Raw genomic sequence first — 23,820 nt, forward strand, 5'->3', positions numbered from 1 at the left:
CTTGGGTGCTTTTCCTTGTACCAGTTTCACATTGGAACTATTGTAAATGCATTTGAAATGGACAGTGGAATCAGTCAGAAAGTACCACTTGACTTTGGGAATGAATTATGAATGTTACGGTCTTATACATGGAGAAATGGCCTTTACAATAACCGGCTCATGATGATGAAAAATATTTTATTGCATGCACAGTTGACACTGGTGGTCAATCCATGGGTTTATGCCATATCATGCAGACCAACCAAAACAGTGTGTACAAAAAAAACAGAAAAACCGAATTAATAAAAGTAATATCTATAGAACAAATAAATAATTCTGAAATAAATAAATATCCGTATCCAGAATTTCAACATATATATATACAGTATAAATAGAATCAACTGTACATTGTTGATGATATAAATGAAATTCAAAATAAGATAGATACTGCTGAAGCAGCTCCATGTTCACTGTTGACTTTGAAATCCAAAAATATACAAATAATATTTCAAGAATATAATGCAAAATTCCATCTACAACATTTCACAACGCCTATTTAAAATGGCCTAACCTTAGGGCAGAAGTGAGCATTTTTAGCTGACCAATTTAGAGAGTAAATACTGTATCTTCTATGACTACACACTATACAGCTGTATACAGTGGTGTTACTACACATTGTACATGAGCAAATGGCTTGTTTTTTTCTTCCTCTTTCTCAACTTATTTTTGTCCAGAAGGTGCTGCAGTATTTGATTTTTCTATTGCTCTTTATTCATAGAGACAGTTCACCCAAAAACACAAAAAAACAATTTTTTTTCTCTAGAAAATGTTTCTCTACAGTATCTGTAGCTCGTTCAGCTGTAGCACTGTGATGAAGCAGAGTAACATTTGGTCGAACTACAAAGCAGCTCTCACTGAAACTGTTCAGAAGGAGGGTTATCGTGGGCTGCTGAGTCACCATGTCATTGTCTCTGGAAAGACACGTCGTTGCTACGGTGTTTTTCAAATGCTAATTTCTGGTACACTGAGTCCCACAAAAGCAAAAGCTAAAGCCGATTTCCAAACCTGAACAAATCAAGCCAAAATGATCTGGATGTCTGATCCTCTGATACAAGGAAAAATGCGTTGTATTGTGTTTTAGCCTGAACTTTAAAGACCAGCATAGAGCTGTAGCAGGATGCATCTGTTGTTTCATTTCACTGATTGTCCACAGCTCAGCTACGTGGAGATCCTTCCACCAATGCTTTTAAAAAGATGAGCAATTAGAAGTAATTTGAACGGGCATTTTTTATGGTGTTTGGCACTAACGTACGTGATTATAACTCACACACAGAGACACACAGCTTGTCACACACACACCAAAGAAATACATTATATTGTATTTCCGTTTCTAATTTCGTGCTCTGAAACCATCTGAATTGTGTCACAACTCATCTAATACACTGCGCTTTAAACAATAGGAAACCGTAGGGTGAGTTCTGCAAATGTAAAAATAGATCATGAAAACAATATATATGAAAATTTTAAATATTTAACAGGGTTAAATCAATCGTTTTCACTTTTTCTATTGTCTTGATTCAGTTTAGCAAGTACAAACACGGTACTGATTCAGAAGTGACTGTATGTGCAACATCAGGCAGAGAGAACATCTGGATTGTGTGACTGAGAAAGCAGAGGTGTGTGCGCAGTATAGGACTGAAATACTCTTTGGTTAAATCTTATGAAACAACCCACTTGTCTGTAAATACATATATGATGTAACATGACTCAATTTGCATCTGATAATCTTCATCACTGTATGTGATGTGAGCTGTGTTAAAAGCTCTGAAAAGGCTAGTAAGTGGATCTTTTTGTGACGTGTTCTGTTCTCGATGTTGGGAATGAACTTCCTTGCTCAACACTGTTTCCGTGTTTGTTTGTTTTTTTTGTAGCTTTTAATTGGATAGGAAGGACTTCATCTGCAAACCAATAGTTTTTACAGGCTGCTGATTCACCACAGAGGGGAGCTGTTGGGTTGTTTTCACACCAGCTCTTTCTCTGCCAACCTCTGCCACCTGTAGGAAAGTAAAGTAATAGCACGAGCAGCAGCAGCTTGGACCTGCAGAGCCAGACACACTGGTTAACACCTGCAGCACCAACTTGCTGCTGGTGTTGCTTTTCCTTGCCAACAGGCAGCACAAGCCGACCTAAGTCTAACCTAAGATGTGTCTTCTGCTGCGTATTCCTGTCTCTGGCGAGAGTTTTCCTGATTGAGAGGCTCTCTCCTGCAGTCGGCCGGGATCATGCAGTGTTCCTCTGACTTGAGTCCTGAGAGATAGATGAGACAGCGATAGATTGTTCCGCGGCAATCCGACAGTCTGTCTGACAGAGTGGGGAGTGCAGTGAGAGCTGCTCTCTAAGCACGAGGCTCCAGCCTGTGCGACAGTTCGAACAGTGTCTGCTGATTGTCGATGATATGAAGGTAATCAATGTAGGCTCGCACTTCAGAGCTGCTCTTCTGGGTGATGCCATTTCCTGGAAGTAGAAAGAAGATGTTTAACTCCCAAGGAAAAAGACACCAGCTTCCAGGGCAACGTTGCACTTTTGTCAATTTTCAACTTTGTAATCATTCAAACCAGCCTTTGTTGGTGATTTCATACATGAAGTTATTCATGACACAACAGATGTTAAGTAAAATGACATGTACATAAATGCAAACAGCATAAAGCGGATTCAAACTATATGGAGATTTCTTTGAAAAAGATAAATTTAACTTGGTTTGATATTGACTTTGCAAAAATTGGTGATACTTCATTCCCTTTTTTTTTTTTTTTTTTTTTTTTTACATCATTAATTATAAGCAGTAGACCAGAAGTACAAAGAAAAGTACCATCACCATAATCACCATTAAATGAGGCCTGACAGATGTGAATACTGACCCATGTGATCTTTCTGACACTGCCGGATGAGCCGCACTGCGTCTGCAATCATGTGCTGGAAATAAAGATGGACACAGGTGTCATTAAACATGACATCCTCCATTCAGCCCTACTCATTGCTATACAGGATTCACAAACTCACCAGCTTTTCAAAATTCACCAGGTTATCATGAAACGTCTTGTTGCCTTCGTGAATGAATGTGATATCTAAAACGGATGAATATTTTGTTAGTATTCACACGATAAGATGTCAGTTTGTTTCTCCACATCAAATCTGCCTGATAGAAATATGTCACAGCGCTCTCCTCCCAGGGACGGACTAGTTGTTGGTTATTGGAGTGACAGAATAATGAGCGCACCTTTCAGTAGCAGAGGAAGAAAGGGGATCTTTGGCGCCTTCATCTTCTTGAAGGAGTCCCTGTAGGCCTTGTGGTTCAGTGACGGATCCTGTGAAGACATTTTCAAAACGAATGAGTCTAATCCTCTGGAGGGGGTGGGGGGGCGGGCATGTGTGCCTGTGCATGCATGCTTTGTTAGAGCTGAATTATGACAACGTCAGGGACTAATCATCATCTAAAACACCTGATGTTTCGCCTGATGTTTAGAAATGAAAAACATCTGTTTGTTTCCCCTCATATACACTGGAACACGGGTGAGTATTCCCTGTTACAGTGTGGATTAATGCCAGTGCTTTTCATTTCGATTCTTACAAAGAAAACATGCTGTGTGAGTGCCATGAGTTACACTTACTGTAACTGTCTCCAGCTCTGAAAACAGCTTTTTGAATTTCCCAGGAATTTTCTGCAGAGGTAAAACCAGGATCAGACGCCATATAACAAATTTTTATGGTGGCACAGGTGAAAATAAATTCCTGCCTGTGGGAAAAAGAAAAAGGACATCCTTACCTCCCATGTGTGACTGAGGCGGCTCACTGCTGCAGCATTCAGGCCCATTATAATGGCAAAGAAACAGTTGAGGTTCCTCTGTGCCTTACAGCTATAAAAGATCAATGGAGCAAACAATTCAGTTACTTCCAGGGGCACGGTTCAACAGCACAAAAATGGATGCAGTTTATGGATTTGCCACTGGAGGGGGCAGCATTCCCATGCAAATCTAAACCTCTCGGCCTGCAGATGAAAACTTGGCTGCTTGCTTGCAGCTTTGGCCAGCAGTGTGAGAGGCCAGTTTGTATATGATTAAAATCGATAAACCACTAATGAAAAATACACAGGGAAGTGAGTAAAGCTACTAACTGGGCAGCGATCTTGATGAACTTCTTGATGAGTTGGACCCTTTTGCACAGCGTTGGGCACAGCAGCACCTCAGTCATCACCCACAGCTGGACTTCGTTGCAGCGTTGCAGCAGCAGCTCGAATGCCATGGTGTGTCTGCTGCTAGCATGGCGACTGAAGGTGAAGTAGACCAGTTCTTGCTGGAGAAGGACAGCATGTATGAGTTTGGAACAGGGCAGGACATGCGGTGCTAACAATTCAAACAGTTTTGACCCTTGACATTTTAAAGGGAATATTTTATTAACAAGGCTTCAAAGGGTGGGACGAACCTCATGTATTGAGTCAAAGATGGTCCAATCAAAGTTGGTGAGGGCAACAGCCACGTCCCATGTGTTTAAACTGAGCATGCGAGCCGTCCTCTGTTGCAGCTCTGAGTTGTCTGTGAACGGATACTGAAGCAGGAAAACAAGAACAAAATGAATCAGAGCTGTTAGTGTTTGTGTAGATTTTCTTTAGAAATACCACCTGAAAGATTGATATGATTATTTAATTATTATTTAAGAACATTTTGGCAGAAGTGAGCTCATGTTTCCAGATTTTATGATTTAAGGATGACATGACAGTGGAGCTTTGAAGCTTCTAACACAACCCCAGCTATGCTGCATATGCAGATGTACCTATGTATATACTGAATTATGGATTGACTTATTCTTTGCATGCAGTGGATATTTATTAGAATGAGCTAACAGAGGGCACTATTTTGACACTATAGTAAATGGATTTTTAAGTCAAAGTGTCTTGTTGCAGTCATATTCCTACCAGGACTTCTCCCGGGTTGTTCCTGCATATGTGCAACCTCCCCACCGGCCGTAAAGAATCGGCAAAAACTCTGTCCTGAGGCTGCAGGAGGAGCCTCCCTGCAGGGGAGAAAACATATCACAAACAGCAGAATGCCATGAAAAATCTGCCAGGCAGCGTGTAAGCAGCTATCAGTTGTTAGAGATAAGACTCTGTGTGCCAGGAACCACTATGAGGTAGCCAGTCACTTCAATCGCTGATAACAGAGACTGATTTTATGCTACTGCTCTGTACATGCTTCTCCCTTTTAAGTGTTGTCACTGGGAATATATTTTCCTCTTTCGATTGCAATCTCATGCATTCATGTCAGGGCTCAATATATAACTCAATATTGGAAAAAAAACAAGTATGAAATATTGTTAGAAATTGAACTATGTAGGCCTAATGAGTTTTTCTTGAGAAATATGTACTTTCAATTTCTACCAGGATCGTTTATGGCTCGAGACACTTCAGAATTGCCTATTCTGATTTATTATGGACTGGATAGTAAATAGGTGTTAAATTGTAGTTCTGTTTTTGTTTACAATAAGCATAAATAATGAAATCTACAACAAATTATCTCCAACCATACGTCATGTCCACTGTTCAACATCTTCAAATGCGCATTACATTATAGTTGTATGTACTGTAGAGTGGTGTGTGCTGTAGCTGCTTGATTAGAAGGGTATATACCTCCAGGATAAGTCACGGCCACAAGTACTAGATCCCCCTGGGGGACATCCATCCTTTCTGCCACTGCCTGCAGCAGCTCCTGCGCCACTACTCCAGCATGGGCCCTCATACTTAGGTATGAGTCCATAGTGATGTACACATGACACAGCACTGCAACAGAGACAAAATATTGTGTCAGTAAGGTGTAATTCAAATTACACAGCGTGTGAACCTGCCCTTAAAAAGAAGCAAAAACTTATCCCAATAAGGCCAAAGAAATTCACAAGTCATCACTCAGGTATTTGCATTTTCAAACCCTCTCATTCATTCCCTGGATAGATTCCCATTGTTCTAATGTTCAGACTAAATGGCTCCCTTCAAGAGACGTTGGAAACAACGTATGATGGGAGGAATGTGTGAAAAACGCAGTGTTTTACGACTTACCTTCCTTGGTCTCCCTCTGTGTGCCTCTGGACTGCAGCCCGTTCTCTTTCAGACTCAATTGGTGGAAAAGTGCTTTGCCCTAAAACAAAGGGAAATGCGTGGATTTTGACACACATTCATACTTGCCTGAGAACATTGAGCTTTTCAGCTGAACTACAACACAATGTCTTTAGCAGGAAATGTGAGAACAATAGCCTTCACACCCAAATCAGTGTTTCAAAGAGGGCAGCCAGCTCTGCTTAATAAAATGATTTCGGTCTTAGTGTCATGAAGAGATCTTTCAACTTACCTTTCTCTGAGGGGAATAGTCATCCACCGTACTGGAAAAGGAAGAAGAAATACATCAGTGAAGTGCACTGTCATGTGCCTACACATGTACAAAAAGAATGACTGTACTTTGTCTTCAAGAACCTGATCTGATTATTTTCCTTGGGCTGTAGCTATGTGTGATATAAAAACAGCTTCACTTTCCACCCAGGCAATAATCAAGGTAAAGTGAATGTATACATATACTGCTTTAAGTCCATTATTTAAACCCAATGTCAAGGCAAGATTAGAGTGCTTAGTAGATTTTAGACCTTCCAATGTGATCCCTTCATTTAATCACCCTATTCTCATCAGTTAGTTCCTTCTAGCGTGATGGATAGCCCCGTGTCCATTATCATCCCTCAGCTTTTACTGGGCTCTGCATCACAATAGGCATGTTGGCACAAAGCCTGCCCTAAGGGATCCCCTCTCACTGGCCAGCAGCAGTCCTGCACTAATGAAAAACCTGACTCCCACTGTCATGTCAAAACAGAGCTCAAGATCAAATTCACGCTCATTCTCTCATCAAAACCCAGAGTCACCGTGGATGTCAGAAAGCTCAGCCCACGTGACGGGAGAGCACAAGAGGAACGAGCGTGGTTTCTAAGCTTTCAGGAACATATGACTCGAGCTTTCTTTTGCACACAGGCCAGATGGAAGCTGATGTGAGCAAAGGACTAAAACAGTCTTCTCTCTATAAAAAATGACACTTTTTAGCTTTTCACTCGGGAGCAGATTGCGAGAAAGCAGTCAACCTCGTCCTCCCACGGGATGAGCCTGATTGTGAAAAGCTCATAAATAGTAGAGTATGTCAGTTAGTGACACCCACACAAAGTCCACTACTTTAAAGGAGGGGCTGTTGTGGAGCTCCCTCCCTGGATATAAACATGAATATGTCAGATAATGGCAGCAGAGTCAGGTTGAATAATCTGCACTGTGTCCTAATGGGCGGCAGGTTGTGGCGTCCCCGGGGAGAAGAGCTGATTGGAGGCTGTGGTTGAGGGAGGGGGAGTGAGACACGGGTGTGGCAATGTGTCTGGTGGTGCCTGGGGGTTGTTAAAGCTGTAATGCCAAAAAGACACAGTTGCATCATTTGATTCCAACAGTCCAGTGGCCGTACATTTTATGAAGCTGTGGCACACTGACGTCTGATTTGGTGATAATATTAGTATTTTTTTGTCCAAAATGGATCTAAAAACTCGCCATATCTGCAAAAGTGATTATTATCAGTATTACTTTATTTAGGTAGTTATATTTTGTAGTATGTCTGGACAATGTCTAACAGTCTAAAACTTCCCATAGGTGTTCAACTGGGTTGAGATCTGGTGACTGTCAGGGCCATAGTATATGATTCACATCATTTTCATACTCATCACACCGGTCAGTGACCCCTCTTGCCGTACGGATAAGGCATTGTCATCCTGTCTCTCCACTCAGCTTTCAGGTTTTGTCCTTTCATTTGTCACTCATGTGTATCTATGTGTTCATACTGTATGTCCCCAATATCAAATCCTCAACATAGCATATCTGCCAATGCTTAGCGCTTGTCTGATACCAGTATGTTCCTTTTCCCAAATGGAAAATCTTGCTGTGTGGAACTCACTGGGGTCATTTTCATATAAGGTAACATGAAGCCAGAGATTGCTGTGGCACTAACAAACTTAGTGGACAGTCGGCCATTACTGAATAGATGCGAATGATAGTGGAAATGTGGATGTTAATGTTGATGTTAACTGGTCACATTATGCCTGATACACATTCCACTTTAAAAGGTCAATATCGCAGCTGATACAAACCCAGCACTTTGGATCAGTATAAAGGATAAATTATCAGAATAAATTACATAATGACTTTATTACTCAACAAGTCAGGAGCCATAATGATGTGTAACACTATGTTTATTTATATGGATGTGTGATTATACTCGTGTTTGTCACCATGAATAGCCAGCAGGCTTGCATTTGTGTCCAGTAAACAAGTTGTGGAGCACTCTTTCTGTTCTCATGGCAAGTGACAAAAAATTCTTACAGCGTGTCATTAACTCTCAGAATTCCTTTATTTCCTCAATCTTTAAAATTTGAGATAAAGAGCTCTGTGACCTTCATATTTTTGGTCCATAAAACCCCAGAACACTGCAATACTCTTCAATCTCTGAATGGATTCATTGATGAGAAACTAAATAAAGGCACCGAGCAGAGAAGAATCTCTGTCTTTGTACTCTGAGAGCAGCTAATGTCTCTGCTTCTTTTCAGACCTCCAACATTCATAGTTCTTAGTGGCTGTTGTACCCGCCCAGACTTGATCAGTTTTTCCATTTGTATTTACTCCTAATGGAAGTTTTAATATGGACACTCACTGTCTGCGATGCAGCTGGTAGAGTTTCTGCAATTCCCTCACATCCGTCTCTAAGGCTGGGTGCTCGTACAGATCATCCAACACGTAACGACACAAAGTCTGCAAGGAAATGTCAATTTTCAGACCTCTCAAATTAAGCTCACCTCACACCCAGTTTCCACCCATTTCCTCGTACATTATGGCACCTACCTTCATGAACAGTTTGACGTGCTCGTCTTCTCTCAGGAAATCTTTGCAGAGAGACATCCACTGTGACACCAGGTGCAGGACTTTTCGTTTCCTCTCCAGTGCCTCCTTCCTGTCCTCTTTCCCTCTGCAGCGCTTGTTGCAATAGGTGGGTTTCAGTTAAGGCTTCAGCACAGATGGAGAGTGAGATCTATCAAACGCAGTACATGAAGAGTGGATAGAGCTAGCTAGAGCCAGTAAATCTTTTTTGTATAAAACACCTATTTCTGTCTGCAGCATCCACACAAGAGGGTTAATATGTTTGAATCTTTGTAATAATGTTCCCATAAAACCCCCTTGTACTCAAGGATATTGTCCCAGCAGAGCTTGGCATAAATCACTGGTTGACATGAACACCGGGTAGGTCAGCAGAAAGTCATCCAGAAGTGTATCTGCAAAGAGAAATACATTATTAACAATGGAAATAAATATGGTACATTTTCTAGTAATATAACTTAAAAATAGCTCAACTGCCACTAAAGTTCCAAGTCCATATATCTCTCTGAAGAGGAATTACACTGTCCAAACCATATGAATCCTATATACACAGTCTCATTAGGTTCATACTATGTTACAGGATGCTGGAGGGCAGGTGCACCAGTGACCTTGATAACCGTATGATTAATGTTTGCTGAGCTGCACATCCAGAATGCCTAATCATGTAATGACAGCTAATAGAGACTTGGCTTCAGTTTTTCCCATTCCATCTTAATAATACCAGAAGGTGAGCCCATTCTTTGCCGTCTAATACCAGTTAACAAGCATTAAGCAGAGACATTTCATAGGCAAGTATAATGTGAGAGACATTTCGATGGCGCTTTATTCTCTGTGGTCAGGCTGAGATAATGACCCGTGAGGATTCTTCAGTTCTATTTCACTTCAAGTTAAAACAAGCCTTCACTGGCTTTATCTTCAATCTCACACATTCACCGTCGCAGGCTGTATCAGTGATGATAAGCCAATAATGTTAATGTGTCAGCTGACTCTCTCTGACCTCTGATGAAGTCTGTGTTTTCATTGTGATTTATCTTGCTCACAGAAAAGCAATCTGATATTGCTTAGCCATCACCTTAATGTGTTTACATGCAGCATTTTCTGCCACTGTATACTGTGTCCCAAGGTTACACATGGGGAAGTGTTTCTGTAAATGGATTAACTCAAAGCTGGTCAAATACATCACCAGCTCACTTTGATAAGTCCCCAGGATGTAAAATGCACTTCGAGTCAACATCATCACAACATGACTAAACATGACTCCCTTCATTTCATCATCTCTCTTAAAAATATACAAAGTCACTTTCTCACAGAATCAGTTTTTTTTTTTTTTTTTTTTTATCCAAGTCAGTATTCAAAGGAAATTACAACAAGCATAAAAGTATGTCTCATAAATTGACATACAGTAACAGACACTAAAATAAATTTCTACAGGATAAAGAAAAAGAAAAGGACAGTAACTCCCAGATTTGATGGTCAGCCAAAAGTGAAAAGCTTTACAAATCCTATTAGGCCCAACCTCCTCTCAGCCCGTCTGTAAGTGTGCCTCACACCCAGAATTGTAAATTCTCTCCTTTAATTTCACACTGGCTTCCCAGGGCCTTTGTGTGCGTTCTGGTCCACAGGACTCCCTGACATCATTATGTTAATCCGTGCAGAGCAGCTGTGGATGCATCACTGACTGCTTATGAGAGGTTACACATGTAGCTCTCATAAAGAATACAGTAACACACCTTAACACAGAGCCAGAAAACAACACACAAATGATCACTCACCCATCCACTCACGTACTGTACTGTACCTCCTCCCTTCCACACACACACACACACACACACACACACACACACACACACACACACACACACACACACACACACACACACACATTAATCACTCCTGCTGCTGTGTGTTTGTGTATTTTCTGCAAACTATCTTAACTGAAACACTTTCTTGTGAGTAACAGCTTACATACTTCTCCCAAGGCTGTAAACACTGCAAGTTTTTTCTGAAGTTTGAAAACAGCATAAATATTTAATCTTACAACCTTAAGACATATCCTCAAGTTTTTCTTGGTAACACAGCAAAAAAAAAAAAGGAAAAAAAAGTAGTTGATGTCCTGCAGAGAAAAAATGTAATCCAAACAGTTTGGCAGAAGACGTGATCGTTTGTGATCCACAAACCCGAAAACATTTATGCATGAATTGTGCTGTATAAATATAGTTCCGCTGTTTGTTTGGCTCATTTGAGCCTCCCACACACCACATCATTCTAATTTAAGATTTTCAGCCATCATCAGTAATTTGCCTGGATCAGAGATATGAATATAAAATGTACAAAAATCACAAGTGTACTCTGCTCTTCTGTATAGTAGACCCACGCTTGCAGACATTCAAACCAAAATGAATTTAGTTTCCTTTTCAGAGGAAATGCAGAATGGATTTACTGATCTAACTTGTCAGTCTACCATGAAATCAATCAACCTGTCAATCAACCTGCCATTCCCTATTGCATTTAAGCACTTGTCAAATTGATCAATGCAACCTTTGAATATAAGCATGCTAATGTGTCACTTATTGGCTCGGTAACCACCAGAAGCTATCACCTGGTAACAAAGCCTTGAATTAATACAAGTCTTCATTTAATATCTACTCACTTAATGTAATGTTTTGACTAGAAATAAGCATCGACAACTCCCCACATGGTGCATCAGTGAAAGAGCTGGAAAATCCTCTCATTAAGAACACAAATGTTCCATTACATGTTTTGCAGAGCTGGCAGCGTGTGGTGTGAGTCTGTGCAGAGTAAGAATCAATAGCTGCACTCAGACGTCGGGCACAGGAAAGAAGGCAACATTGAACACTTGTGAATGCTACCCACAATGCTAAGAACGGCCCAGCATATCAGAGATCTTCACAGCACACACCACTGCGGTGCTTCAATGTTTGCTTCTCCTCGAACATGCCTGTGGTGCTTTCAGAAAAGTGCCATCTCTTGCAGAAAGACAGAAAGCTCCTTAATTCTTAATGTTGTGTACTGAGTAAAGATTAGTGTTACCATGTTGAGATGAAATTGGCTTTCTAATGCGCTGTACTGCATGTAAGTCATAAACACAACATCAATAATTTGCTGCAATCATTAATCACATCGCTGCACAATCTTTCTGAGCCGTCCCAGAGAGACCCGTCCAAGCACGGCAGCTGGGTGGATGTTCGGATAAATCTCTTTTTGATGAAATTGAGGATCTCGTGCTATCAAGCTTCCGCTGAGCTGAAACTCCAAGGGCACACTCAGCAGCAGCACTAGAGCATATAGAGCGTCAGTGCTCCCACAGAGACAACCGAGGCCAGCAGGAGTCAGACTATTACACATCACAGAGTTCAGATCGATTGCTGTTCAGGACTCAGTTAAATTCCTTCTCCTCCTCAGGTCTCTGGCTCTTTGACCCTGGGATATCGCTCAGCATCATGCTCCTGTCCAACGCTCCCTATGGAGGCTTGACTTCAATACACTCATTGCGAGGTGAGCTAATGGTGAATGATTCTTCAACAGCACAGTGACTACGGAACCCAAAGGAAATTAGCTAAAAAGGTAAAGGAAAGACTGGTTTACTGTGATGACACTAAACCCAGACACTTGCCTGCCAATTCAGCTTCATGTTAAACTCAACATAGATATTAAATACTCAATATATATAGCAATAAAATATATGAATCAACATAAAGCACAACTCTCATGTGCATGTAAAATGAACCATTTTGCAACTGCAGGCGCATCGCCTGAGAGGGCATTTAGATCAATTGCATTCACTTCCTCGTCAGAATGAGTAATGATCTCTGGTATGGGGTTAGCCTGTCTCCATCCCAGTGAGAGATCATCTGTGACCAAGGAAATATCTGAATCTCTCTCTCCCTTTTCTCCCATCCTTGCTTCCGCTTTCCTCCAGCCTTTACATTGCTTCCCCTTTTTTTTTCTAGTGTTCTTCCTCCCCTTGTCTGACTGTGCTGCCGCCACTCTCAATCATCACCTCTCATCGAGCCACTCAGCAAAAGAGAGTCTCCTCTGCCTTGGCAACAGTGGCACATTATCATGTACCTGCTGGGATAAGAGGAAATGTGTTGATTTGTCATCACTGTGAGGCTGGACTTCATGTCACGCAGCCCCACTACAACCTCACTCAAATGATATGAGCAACATTCATCTATGTCAAAGGCTTTCAAACGAACAGGCTCAAACTTAGAGCCATTCTGGGAATGATATTGCCCGGGAGGGAGGGTGGGTAGGTGGGTGGTTGGGGGGTGTGTGTACACTGTGTGAGAGACGGGAGTGGCGAGGAGAGAAAGTAAAATCAAAAATGAAGGGAGGTATGTCTCTCTTTCTCTTTCTCTTTCTCAACACACATGAAAACATCAGTGGTTATAGGCACAACACCTTACCAATACTATGGGCATAAAGTTGTCTTGACCATCCATCCACTGAATATACTATTTTAAACATTTTAATTTCTAAAATAACAACAACAAAAAAACTGTAACATGCAGTAAAAACAATTGAGATGATAAAGTTCCAGGATATTATATAAGTATATGCTGACCTGACTCTTTGCCCTGTGTTGTCCCCTGGTCATCGTCCAGAGTCAGGTCATTCAGCAAGTGCTCCAGGATCTTCTCTGGGGTCCCTGATACCACCATGTACCTGTCAGACACAACAGAGTCAGTGGATGAGTCCTCCTCGATAGAGGACAGAGAGCGGCTGCTGCTCCATTCCTCCTCTCCCTCTGTCCCCTCATCGTCTATGTAGCGAAAGTAGGGGACGTCAAAGGTGGGCATCGTCACCGGCTCTGCCCGGCTGGTGCTGTCACTGCTGCTCTCCTCTGAGCCCTCCTCGTCATCCTCATCCTCCTCCTGCTCCACCAAGGCAGCATGGAGCAGCCTGCCCTCCTCCTGCCGCAGGTTCGGGGGCTGTGGCTGAGATCCCATCCTTACAGAGTCCCCCGCGCCCTTACGCCGGCAACGTTGCCTTGGTTACTGTGGCATGCCCCTTTTACCCATCCATGCATCCATCCATCCACCCACAGCTGATACAGCCCGGAGTCCACTGCTGTCTATCTCTCAAGCACACTGAGGAATCCCGGTACGTTCACGGCTGAAAAAGCTCCTGAATGAGTTAAGAATGGAAAGGTACCCAGTGGGGCTCTGCCTCACAGCCCCATGCTGCTTACTTAAATGTATTTAATAGTCATTTATGAGTAGGGAGTTGTGATGTAAGCATGCCTGAGTGAGTGTGTGATCCGGAGAGACAGAGAGGGAGAATGATGAGAGGGAGAGCGTTGAGAGAGAGAAACAGATAGTGAGAGAGGGAGGGAATCTAGGAAGGATGGGAGTGGGGAGGCTTACCTCTTGTTCCTCGCCTCCTCCCTCCCTCCTCCCCTCGCCGATGCAGAGAGGGCTGGCCGCTCTGACGACACTCTCTGGAGAACCAGCACATCGTGGCCCCTTTCCCTCAGACACACGCGGACTGCCTCGTCACTCTGGGGCTGGAGACAGAGAGAGAAGGGGAGGGAGTGAATGTGTTATCACCAAGGAGATTCCCCTGTATTTTCTCCCACTCACCACTGATTTCCATCATAATACTCTGTCACAGCCAGCACTGTAAATGAAAGAGAATTTCCATACATCATTATTCAGTCCTTATCGGTGGAGCCCATTCAGGGATTAACATAAAAGACTCATACATATTTTAATTACCAAATCTTGTGGAGAGCCTATTAAAATATGGGTGGTGTCTAGAGACAGTCTGTTTTATAAGCCGTCATAGGGTTAAACTCAGGATGCCAGGAATGGTTTAGTGGTTTAGAGTTTAGTTTAGACTTTAACTCACATGGTAGCTCCTTGTCTTATGACTAACATGAGGTCCTATGAATGATAAATTCACCCACACGTTGCCCACCGTCTCCCATTCTCTCTGTGTCTATCCCGCTCTTTCTCCCTTAGTCACGCAGTCACACAATGCCACCCAATCACCATGTTGTTAATCAAAGATGATCAAAGTTGTTGTCATTTTAAAAGACAGTACCGAGCATATATAGTACACCACCTTTGACTGCCACTGAAAGCTGTGATGTAAAGCAGGAGTACCTAAGAAGAAATTTCACTTTTTTAACCCTACATTGTAAACAAAATGGCTTGTTACAGCATCTTTGAAGTATAAAGATGGCTGATGGTTGCCTGACAATGGAGGGTTCTGGATCAGAAATATTGGTCTTAATGAGGAGTTCACTGTATGGTGCACGCATCCTGCATCATCCCCATCCCTTCACCCTCCCTCTCCTCAGCCATCAGTCAACACAACACAAGCCTCTGTGCATGCAATTAGCCAGGCAGACAGGCTGGAAGTGGTTGCAGTTTTCTGCCCTAATTGCCTTTTGCAAGGAAGCATCCAGGGTCCTTCAGTTAAGCATGACTTCCCGGCACATTAACACTTATCTGTCATCTGTGTACATATATACACACAAACAGACATGCATGTACAACACACACACGGACAAATGCATTAACACAACACAAGCATACAATATCAAATACAACAAAGACATACAACTGTGTCCATCACTGGGTGCGCCGCATATTCAACATTCACATTACACAAGCACTCTCATCTTTAAACAGAAGAGATGTTTTTAAACCCTCAGAAAGGACCATTAATGGCAATGTTTGCTGGCAGTGCTGTGACTCATGATTCACAGCAAAGTTTAGACGTCTGTTAGTGACATCACATGAATTCATTCCTTCGACACATACACACGCACAATTGCTTTCATGTACTGAAGGGTGCGTCCTGTGTAATAACTGTATTGTCCTGTCACAGGACCTATGAAAAGGTTAGGGCCGTGACAAAAGGCAAAGAAGTCAAAAATTCCGAGAAAGGGAAGACCACGCTGATTAGCTTCCTGGTTCTTGGGGAAAAAAGACACAGTGGTTTCTATTTTTATCAAGAGATGACGTACACTGTGTGCTCTTAGGTTCGTCAAAGTTATCAAAGTGTGCTCATTAAGCATGAAAGCAAAGCTAATTAACAGAGTCTCACAGTGTACCACGAAGAGGTCAAACAGCAAACAAACCTTTCTTAACAATGAATTATTGAGCCTGACTCGGCTGCTGCAGGCCACTACTCAGTGTGCATTGGGATTTGTGGTTACCAGTGTCCCGATATGAAAAAACAAAATCAAACAATCAGGCCTCCAGAGTGGATGCTTGTCTACCCTTGCCTGGGGTGACCTCAACTCCCAGGACTCCCAGGACTCACAGCTACCACTGAAGTCCTCCCCAACATGGACACTGTCAGCAGAAGAGTAAACAATACCTATCAGGCCTCTGCGCAAAGTCATGTCCCCACCAAACGCTTTACTGTCTCTTTCAGGGTTCCAGATGCATTCCACTGGCTGGAGGGACACTTTCTGTCTGCACGTCTCTTTGCTGCTGCTGCTGCTGCTGCTGCAGGTATGGAACACTTAAAGTGACCTGGAATACGTCAGTCCTGACAAGGTGGAGATTTGGTCCTAATTCCTCTCAAGTAATAGTGTGGATCACACAGAATTCAGCGACGAGGAAGAATAAGACCAAGGAGTCATACAACAGGGTCGTTTTCAAAGAAGCCTTTGATGCAGATGCACTTCATTATCATTATCTCCAGCAGTAATTAGCTGAAATTCCTGTTAAATGCATTAAGCTCTGCTAATGTAGGCGACTGCAAACAAGATTATATGCATGTTATGTAAATATTTGCATACAAGCTTTTTTTTACACTTCATGACAGAAAACAGTAGCTCTATGTTCCAACCAGAAGTACAGAGTAAAGGAAAATGTGGTTGAGGAAATAATGTTACATAAGACGTAAGAAAACTCTGAAGGTGTCAAACACAACAGATGCTCATGCACAACTATTTCATACCCCTGAATAATTAAGAACAGTGGTAAAGGACAAAAGAAAAAAAAGATTTCCAAAGTAAAAGCTGTAAACTATCACATTTAACATCTAAATAATTTATGAATAATTTTGCCTCTTAACTACCAAAGGAAAAGACTTGGAGAAACATTATTTATTAGATTAAAGGAAATTGCATAACATTCATGATTTCCATGCACCAGTATCTCTCACACATTTTCACAATCGTGCAGCCTACTGTATATTAAGCATCCCTGTTTCCACCAGCTGGGATTTAGCTGATTTCTAAGCTCTTTGATGTCCGGGCTTAGATATTCGTATGAGTCACATGTAACACAGTATGCGCATCATTGGATTACTTCAAACCATTCTATGATCTGGAAACACTGCTAGATAATCTCACATAATCTTAATATTTCTAGATAATGTGAAGTATTAAATACAAGGTCAGAATATCTGGCCATTAGCACTAGGATTACACAAATGACACGTACACATGTGCCACTGGTACACTCAGTTTTCTTTTTTAATTCAGACTATGAGAAACTTTGTACAATGCATGTAACTAAAACAACAAAAGTATGACTGGTTGTTGTATTAGGCAGCACTAACATTTGATCATACGCAGATTTGCAGTGGCTTAGCGCTGGCAAAAGGTCATTATATTGAATAACAACATAGATAAGAAGATCTAGCCTTGTATTTGGAGAAAAGGTCAGAGACCTGATGCACTGGAATCCACCCTGAAACCACACAATGTCTTGGCATGGTGGTCTGGCCACTTGCGTCAACTCTTCCTGCCATTGTTGAACAGAGTAGCGCACACATACAGCTGGCAGGAAGGGAGACGCTGAGCCCACCGTGAGGTCAGCCAATCAGACGTCTTCTACACAGCTGACTGCCAGGTGATGTAATGTTTTAAAAAAGTGTGCAGGTTGAACTGAACATACAGTACTTGTACTTAGGTTGTCAGTAATGACAGATGGCCATGGTGGCGCTTTGAAATGAAAACCCTTCTCAAACATAAGAATGCTGCCATACTGACTGCATTCTGGTGTATGCTAAGTCTCTGTAAATAGTGTATTTATAATGTAATTTCTTATGCACATGGAAGCAGCACATTCAACAGTACACTGTTATGATATCTTCTATATGGCTATCTATTTATTATAGCTCTTTTGTAGCAGACATTTTGGTACATATGACTAAACGAAAACCTTTTGTTGTCTGAACAGAATCTAAATAACAATATTTATCTTCAGAGAAAGCAGAGAGACGTTATAGAATGTATGGAGGGCAATAAAAAACAGACAACAAACTCACATCAGTTTGATTAATGGGACACTGCAGGGGGTGAAAGAAAGGATGCTGAGGTAATATGCTCACAAAACAGCAGCATAAAACATCACAGTTGAGCCCAGAGTGAAATGGACTATCTAATGTTCTCTAACTGAATATTCAAGGAGAAACTATGCTAATTAGTAGGGTTCATAATGACATAAAGAGGACTATCTGATAAGCAGCTTGAGTGTTGTTTTTCCTGCGAGAAGGCCAAATATAGCTGTTCAGTGAAATGCATCAGAGAGTACAGTATTTCACACTGAGCCTACAGTTCTATATCAATACTTTTGCATATTTAGTTGTAAAAAAAACTGTAAAAACATCTGTAATCTTCTGACTGCATTAGTGTTGTTGCTCTGTATCTCACCTCGCAGGTCTTCTCTGGGCCCTTGCTGTGGCTCTGCAGGAAGCGGCATCCATCCTTGGCCAGTCTCTGGACCATCTCCAGCCTGGACAGGTCCTCCTTGTCATGCAAGATGCACATGCTCCCCTGCTGCAGCGCAGGGGGCACAGAGAACATATACCTCAGGCCACAGTCCCACGACATTGCCGGCTCAACAACTACTGGCTGTATCAATCAAAGATTAACAAACTACTCCACCGAGCAAAACAGCAGGATGCCGGGCTGTGAGTTCACACTACTCTCAAAAAGTGTGAGAGGAGGTGAGAAGTTAAAAAATGAATGTATGTATAATGTGTGTTTCTATGTGTGCTGTCTGAGGTAAAAAGTCTTCTTTCCCTACAGCCAGTATACGTAAATCCCAGTCACTGTACGCCTTGTTCAGCTCTATAGCAGAGAGGCTCACGCAGAAAAAAACTTGACCAGCTTGGAACTCTAGGTACCTTTCTGTGTGTTTGGCTTTACTGAGAGTGAATGACAGAGTTCCTCTCTCTCCGTCCTTCTCTTGCCTTTCACTACCAGGGAGGGGAGTGAGTTATGAACATGGTGGGTTCAGGAAACATCTGGTGCGCCAGACAGCCCCAAAAAGGAAGTTTCGAAATCTCCCGAAAGCAGGAGGGAGTCTAGATTCAGGACTGGGCAGGAGACTTTACACTGGAAGGTCAAACACTTTTTAGGGTGGAGATGTGTAGGTTTAAGGTCATTCGGGCAAACGCAAGCAATGCTGTTATGTTTTCAGTCAGAGTGAATACAATGCAGTAAATGAATGTCACCTACAAGCAGCTGCTATGGTTAAAGCATACAAATGTCATAGATCTGTTATGAGTAAATCACACAATAATAAAATGGAGAGAGACACAGGGACCAATTAATTCAGATCCATATGTAAATGTGTTATGTGGAGTATTTTGTGGACAAGTACGTCTCCATGTGCCTGTTGTTTGGAGGAGTAAGAAGAATGAGAACAACTAAAAAGAGCCCTTTAGGTAGTGCTGAAACAGTTAGTTGATTAATTATAAATAAATAAATAAAACATAAAGATTTGTAGATTCAGATCTTAGTCTTCTGATTAATCTGTAATGAAATGTATACAATTCTCACTGGACTGATTAATAATTTAATCATTTGGTCCAGAAAATTGTGGCAATGAGCATCCCAGCAAGCCAAAGTCATTGATGTCAAACTGCTTACTTATTCAGACCAACAGTCCCACACCCATTGAGTTTACTGCATAACAGAAGCACTACATTAATGAATTGTAGGTCAAATTGATAGAATAAAGAATAATGAAAATAATTGCAGTCATAGACTTAATACCAGCCTTTTTTTTCTAGCTAAGCAGCAGCAAAGCCTGAACAGCACCCTGTGGAGTTTGTTAGCACTAGTGGTTCTGTAGAGCGATGTTTTGTTAAGCTGGTCTATGAGCACAAAGTGTTTGTTTTTATTAAAGATCACTGCGACACTTCCCAATTAAATGTAGCTTGTTAGTTGCTTAGCGTACTTACAGAGCGGCAGTGACTTCCATGTATTGACCAAGGTAAAGCAAGGACATTAATCCTTCATTTGAACACTTTATCTATTATCGTCATATCTTTTTCCTCCTCTGTCAGCAGTGTGATGCTTGACTGGGTCCTGGCAAAGCCATTCAATTGTGCTGCTGTTCCAAACTGCTGATACAGCAAACTGCGGAATGAGAAAAGGTCCTCTTCTCAAGGTGCTGTTTCTCTTTTCATGTGAGGTGAGTCCCATCCTTCACTCACACTACGCTCTTTTGTTCTTTCAAAGCAACTGACTGGGAAGATGTCCACTGCCCTCATACACAATATTTGTCTTTAAAAGTAGACAAATGCTGCATAACTTCAGTTAGATAATTTCACCCCTGAGTTCTTTAGTAGAACTTGTTCATTATAGCTGAGGCTTCTATATCCAGAATGAGCTGATTAAGCATTTCTTATCAGTGGCAAATTGACAAACTTAAAATAAGCAAGTGCCCTTAAAATTATTCTATGCTTTTATTGATTGAGAGGAGAATCTCATTTCACCACATCCTTATAACCTTTTTAAGACAGTAAACTTAACCAGTGTAATGTATGTTGCCGTCTTTAAATAAAATGTTATTCTATACCATTTCACTATGGGAAGGAAACTAAGGAAATTATTGGCCTTGAATATCTAAAAAAAGCCTTGTCTTCCTTCCTGCTCCCTCCTGTGAACGCTCCTTAGACAAAGCAAGGAGGACGAATCCAGCTTTTAATGTGCTCCCACTGACCCAGTTTCTCAAGTAAATGAATTGCAAAGTGAGAATGCCTGAAGTCAGACTTGTTAGTGAGCTTGCTCTGATAGTACTAATACTGTCTTTAACCAGGGACTACCATGACAACAATGGGAGGTACGCTGGTACTGTAGGCCTGCAGCACTGCAAAAGACTAAAAAAGTGATGAAACTCTTCTGAGCTTGTTACGTATCCCTCTCCAAGATAATACCCAGTCAAGTTCAGAAATCCAACAGCTGCACAATCTCATAAAAAATTTAAAAAAGAAACAGAAACAAGGACATTACCACACAGTGTAGGAATGATGATATGTAATTTATGTTTCCTGCATTAATACCTTACTGTATTTTGCGAGCACAAATCAAAATTGCACACAAGAGAAATGGGACTCCTGATAGCGTTCTGTCAGACATGGAGGCTAATTTGTGGAGATCATGTTGGAGTGCAGGTGTGACTTCAAAGACACATCTGTATAGACCTCTGTGTCAGGGCAAGGTATGTGTTTTTCTGACAGGTCATAAGTCAAAACTTTGAAGAGAGGCTCTGATTCCACAATGACTTTTCTATCCAGCTGGAATGAAAAATATTCCATCTACTACACCACACAAAAATATTTTAACCAGTTTTCAACAGTAGCCTACATATAAAGCTGGAAGTCATGACATGCAAGTAGGATACACACCAGAACTATGTCATATAATATAATCACTCAATAATATCAATCGCAATAAATCCTATTTTTATGAAGGTTAAAATGTGTTTTTGTTCAGACTTAACTTTAGGGCTGGAACTAATAATAATTTTCATGACTGATTAATCTGCCAATTATTTTCTTCATTAATTGTTTGGTGTATGAAATGTTAAAAACAGTAATATAAGTTTTCCTCAGTGTGAGGCCATAGTAGTGACTTCAATTGACCTGTTTTGTCTGACTAATAGTCTAAAACCATAAGATTTTCAATCTGATGGAATATATGACAAAGAAAAACAGCATATCACATTTGAAAAGCTGGAAATAGAGAACATTTGGCATTTTGGTGTGAAAAATAAAATAATTCATCGCAAAGTAGCTTTTGATCAATCCCTGTGACTGACAAATGGATTTATTGACTCATTGCTTCTCTACTTAACTTAATGGTCTTTTGCAGGATGTAGTTTTTCTGTGCTGCTGAATAATACCGTGTTATACTTGGAGGTAGCCTAACATTTGTTCACCCCTTTGCCATGCAAGAAAGATATAACATGAAAAGTAACTGCATAATATGACAAGTGGTAATAATGGACGATACGATATAGATAGAAAAACCTAATAATAGATTGGTGACGCACCAATAGATCTATCACTTCCGTAATAGGCTACACCTGTTAGCTGGTTTGCCACCCATCCATCCATCAACTCTAACTCCGGTGGGGGCTGGAGCCAATCCCAGGTGACATTGGGCGAGGGCGGGGCACACCCTGGACAGGTCGCCAGTCCATCACAGGGCCGACATGCAGAGACAAACAATCAGTCACGCTCACATTCACATCTATGTGCACTTTAGACTCGCCAATTAACCTATTGTGCATGTCTTTTAACTGTGGGAGGAAGCCGGAGTACCTGGGGAGAACATGCAGGCCCCAGGCCCGGGGTTCAAACCCTGAACCTCTTTGCTGTGAGGCGACAGCGCGTGGTTTGCCATTATAAGTCAAAATAAATCCTTCCCTTTTGACTTCCATCTTTGCAAAAGACGTTAAAAACGTCACCATGGATTATTGTTCTCACAGACGAGCATTTAAGGAACCTGAAAACGAATTCGTGAATAAATTTGGTAAGTGTTGTCACCCAACTTTATTCTTTGGCTTGTTGATTGGCCCTTCAGGAGATCATTAGCTCAATCAGAGTCACGGCTCAATCACTCTATCGAAGCGAGCTTTTTTCTTTTTTAGCGTTAGCTAATTATGTTTAGCTCGTGTCAGGTGAGCGAGCTAGCAAACCAAGGTGTCAAACGCTGCCAAACAATGAGTCAGCATCCAGCTGTGTTAGACAGGAGGGAAGAAACAGATGATATAACTGATTAGTTTTTTTCTGTGGCAGAGACAGTAAGAGCAATAAATAGATAAAGACCAGCCTCTCCGGGGAAAGATGAGATAGTAATGCTAAAGCATCTCGGAGCAGGAGCGTTCTCGAAGTTACTGCAGCTTCATAACAGGAGCCAAAACACACAAGTTACAGGGCAGTAGCATTAACATCAAACACATGCAAGATAACAGAAAGGATGATAACAGAAGGGCTATCATATGAATTTGAGAAGAAAGGAATGCTGACAAGTTATCAGAGTGGTTTTAGGAAACGAAGGATCACCATGGACTCAGCCTTAAAGCGAGAGACATAAGAAAAGCCCAGACAGGAGTCAGTAATTGCAGTGTCTTCTGACACAGAAACATGACATGATGTGGAAGGATGGATTGTTAATTAAGCTGCACAAGATGAGTGTTGGGGCAGTTTTATGGGAAGGATTATCTGTTTGGAAGAAAGATCCAAGTACAGATTGGATCAGATCTGTCAAATCGGTATACGGTTGGACATGGCAGACCTCGAGGCGGTGTGATAAGCCCGCTGCTCTTCATCATAATGATCGATCAAGTCTTCTCAAAGCTACCTGAAGATACAAGAAGGTCACTGTTCGTAGATGATAGACCTCTGTGGAACAGGGTACAAGGGCTAATGGATGAGGTGGTGGAGTGGGGTTATGATTGGGGGTCACATCAGGAAAATAGAAGATATGATTTTAAATTTGATGATCTCTTTGACTAGTAGGGAATGATGATCAAGTTGCTCAACGTTGAAAAGAATGCATGTGGCTCTGATTTAAAAATCTGTGCTGGATTACAGCAGCATAGCCTATGGGTCAGCAGCCAGAT

At 41.6% G+C, this 23,820-nt stretch overlaps 1 protein-coding gene across 1 annotated transcript; it reads right to left on the bottom strand.

The window, feature by feature from the left end:
- Positions 1-159: 159 nt before the first annotated feature.
- Positions 160-19,135, bottom strand: LOC130172114 (rap guanine nucleotide exchange factor 5-like). Its single transcript, XM_056380544.1, has 18 exons — positions 18,612-19,135; positions 14,356-14,495; positions 13,554-13,654; positions 9,282-9,360; positions 8,933-9,077; positions 8,745-8,842; positions 6,372-6,402; positions 6,083-6,161; positions 5,660-5,809; positions 4,949-5,046; positions 4,459-4,581; positions 4,151-4,329; positions 3,803-3,893; positions 3,648-3,698; positions 3,257-3,344; positions 3,040-3,104; positions 2,898-2,952; positions 160-2,493 (listed from the first exon to the last, which is right to left on the bottom strand). The coding sequence occupies exons 1-18, from the start codon at positions 18,789-18,791 to the stop codon at positions 2,375-2,377; spliced, it is 1,872 nt and encodes a 623-aa protein (XP_056236519.1). The 5' UTR covers positions 18,792-19,135; the 3' UTR covers positions 160-2,374.
- Between the last annotated feature and the right edge of the window lie 4,685 nt (positions 19,136-23,820).

The sequence above is a fragment of the Seriola aureovittata genome, chromosome 7 (genome assembly GCF_021018895.1).
Source record: "Seriola aureovittata isolate HTS-2021-v1 ecotype China chromosome 7, ASM2101889v1, whole genome shotgun sequence".
Classification (NCBI taxonomy): domain Eukaryota; kingdom Metazoa; phylum Chordata; class Actinopteri; order Carangiformes; family Carangidae; genus Seriola; species Seriola aureovittata.

Excerpts from the sequence above, each read along its gene's own strand:
- LOC130172114 (XM_056380544.1), bottom strand. The coding sequence starts at position 18,791 with ATGTCGTGGGACTGTGGCCTGAGGTATATGTTCTCTGTGCCCCCTGCG. Across the intron at positions 6,403-8,744 it reads TACCAGCTGCATCGCAGACA|TACGGTGGATGACTATTCCC; the intron begins GTGAGTGTCCAT and ends TTCCTTTTCCAG. Across the intron at positions 4,582-4,948 it reads ACAACCCGGGAGAAGTCCTG|TATCCGTTCACAGACAACTC; the intron begins GTAGGAATATGA and ends TTCCTGCTTCAG.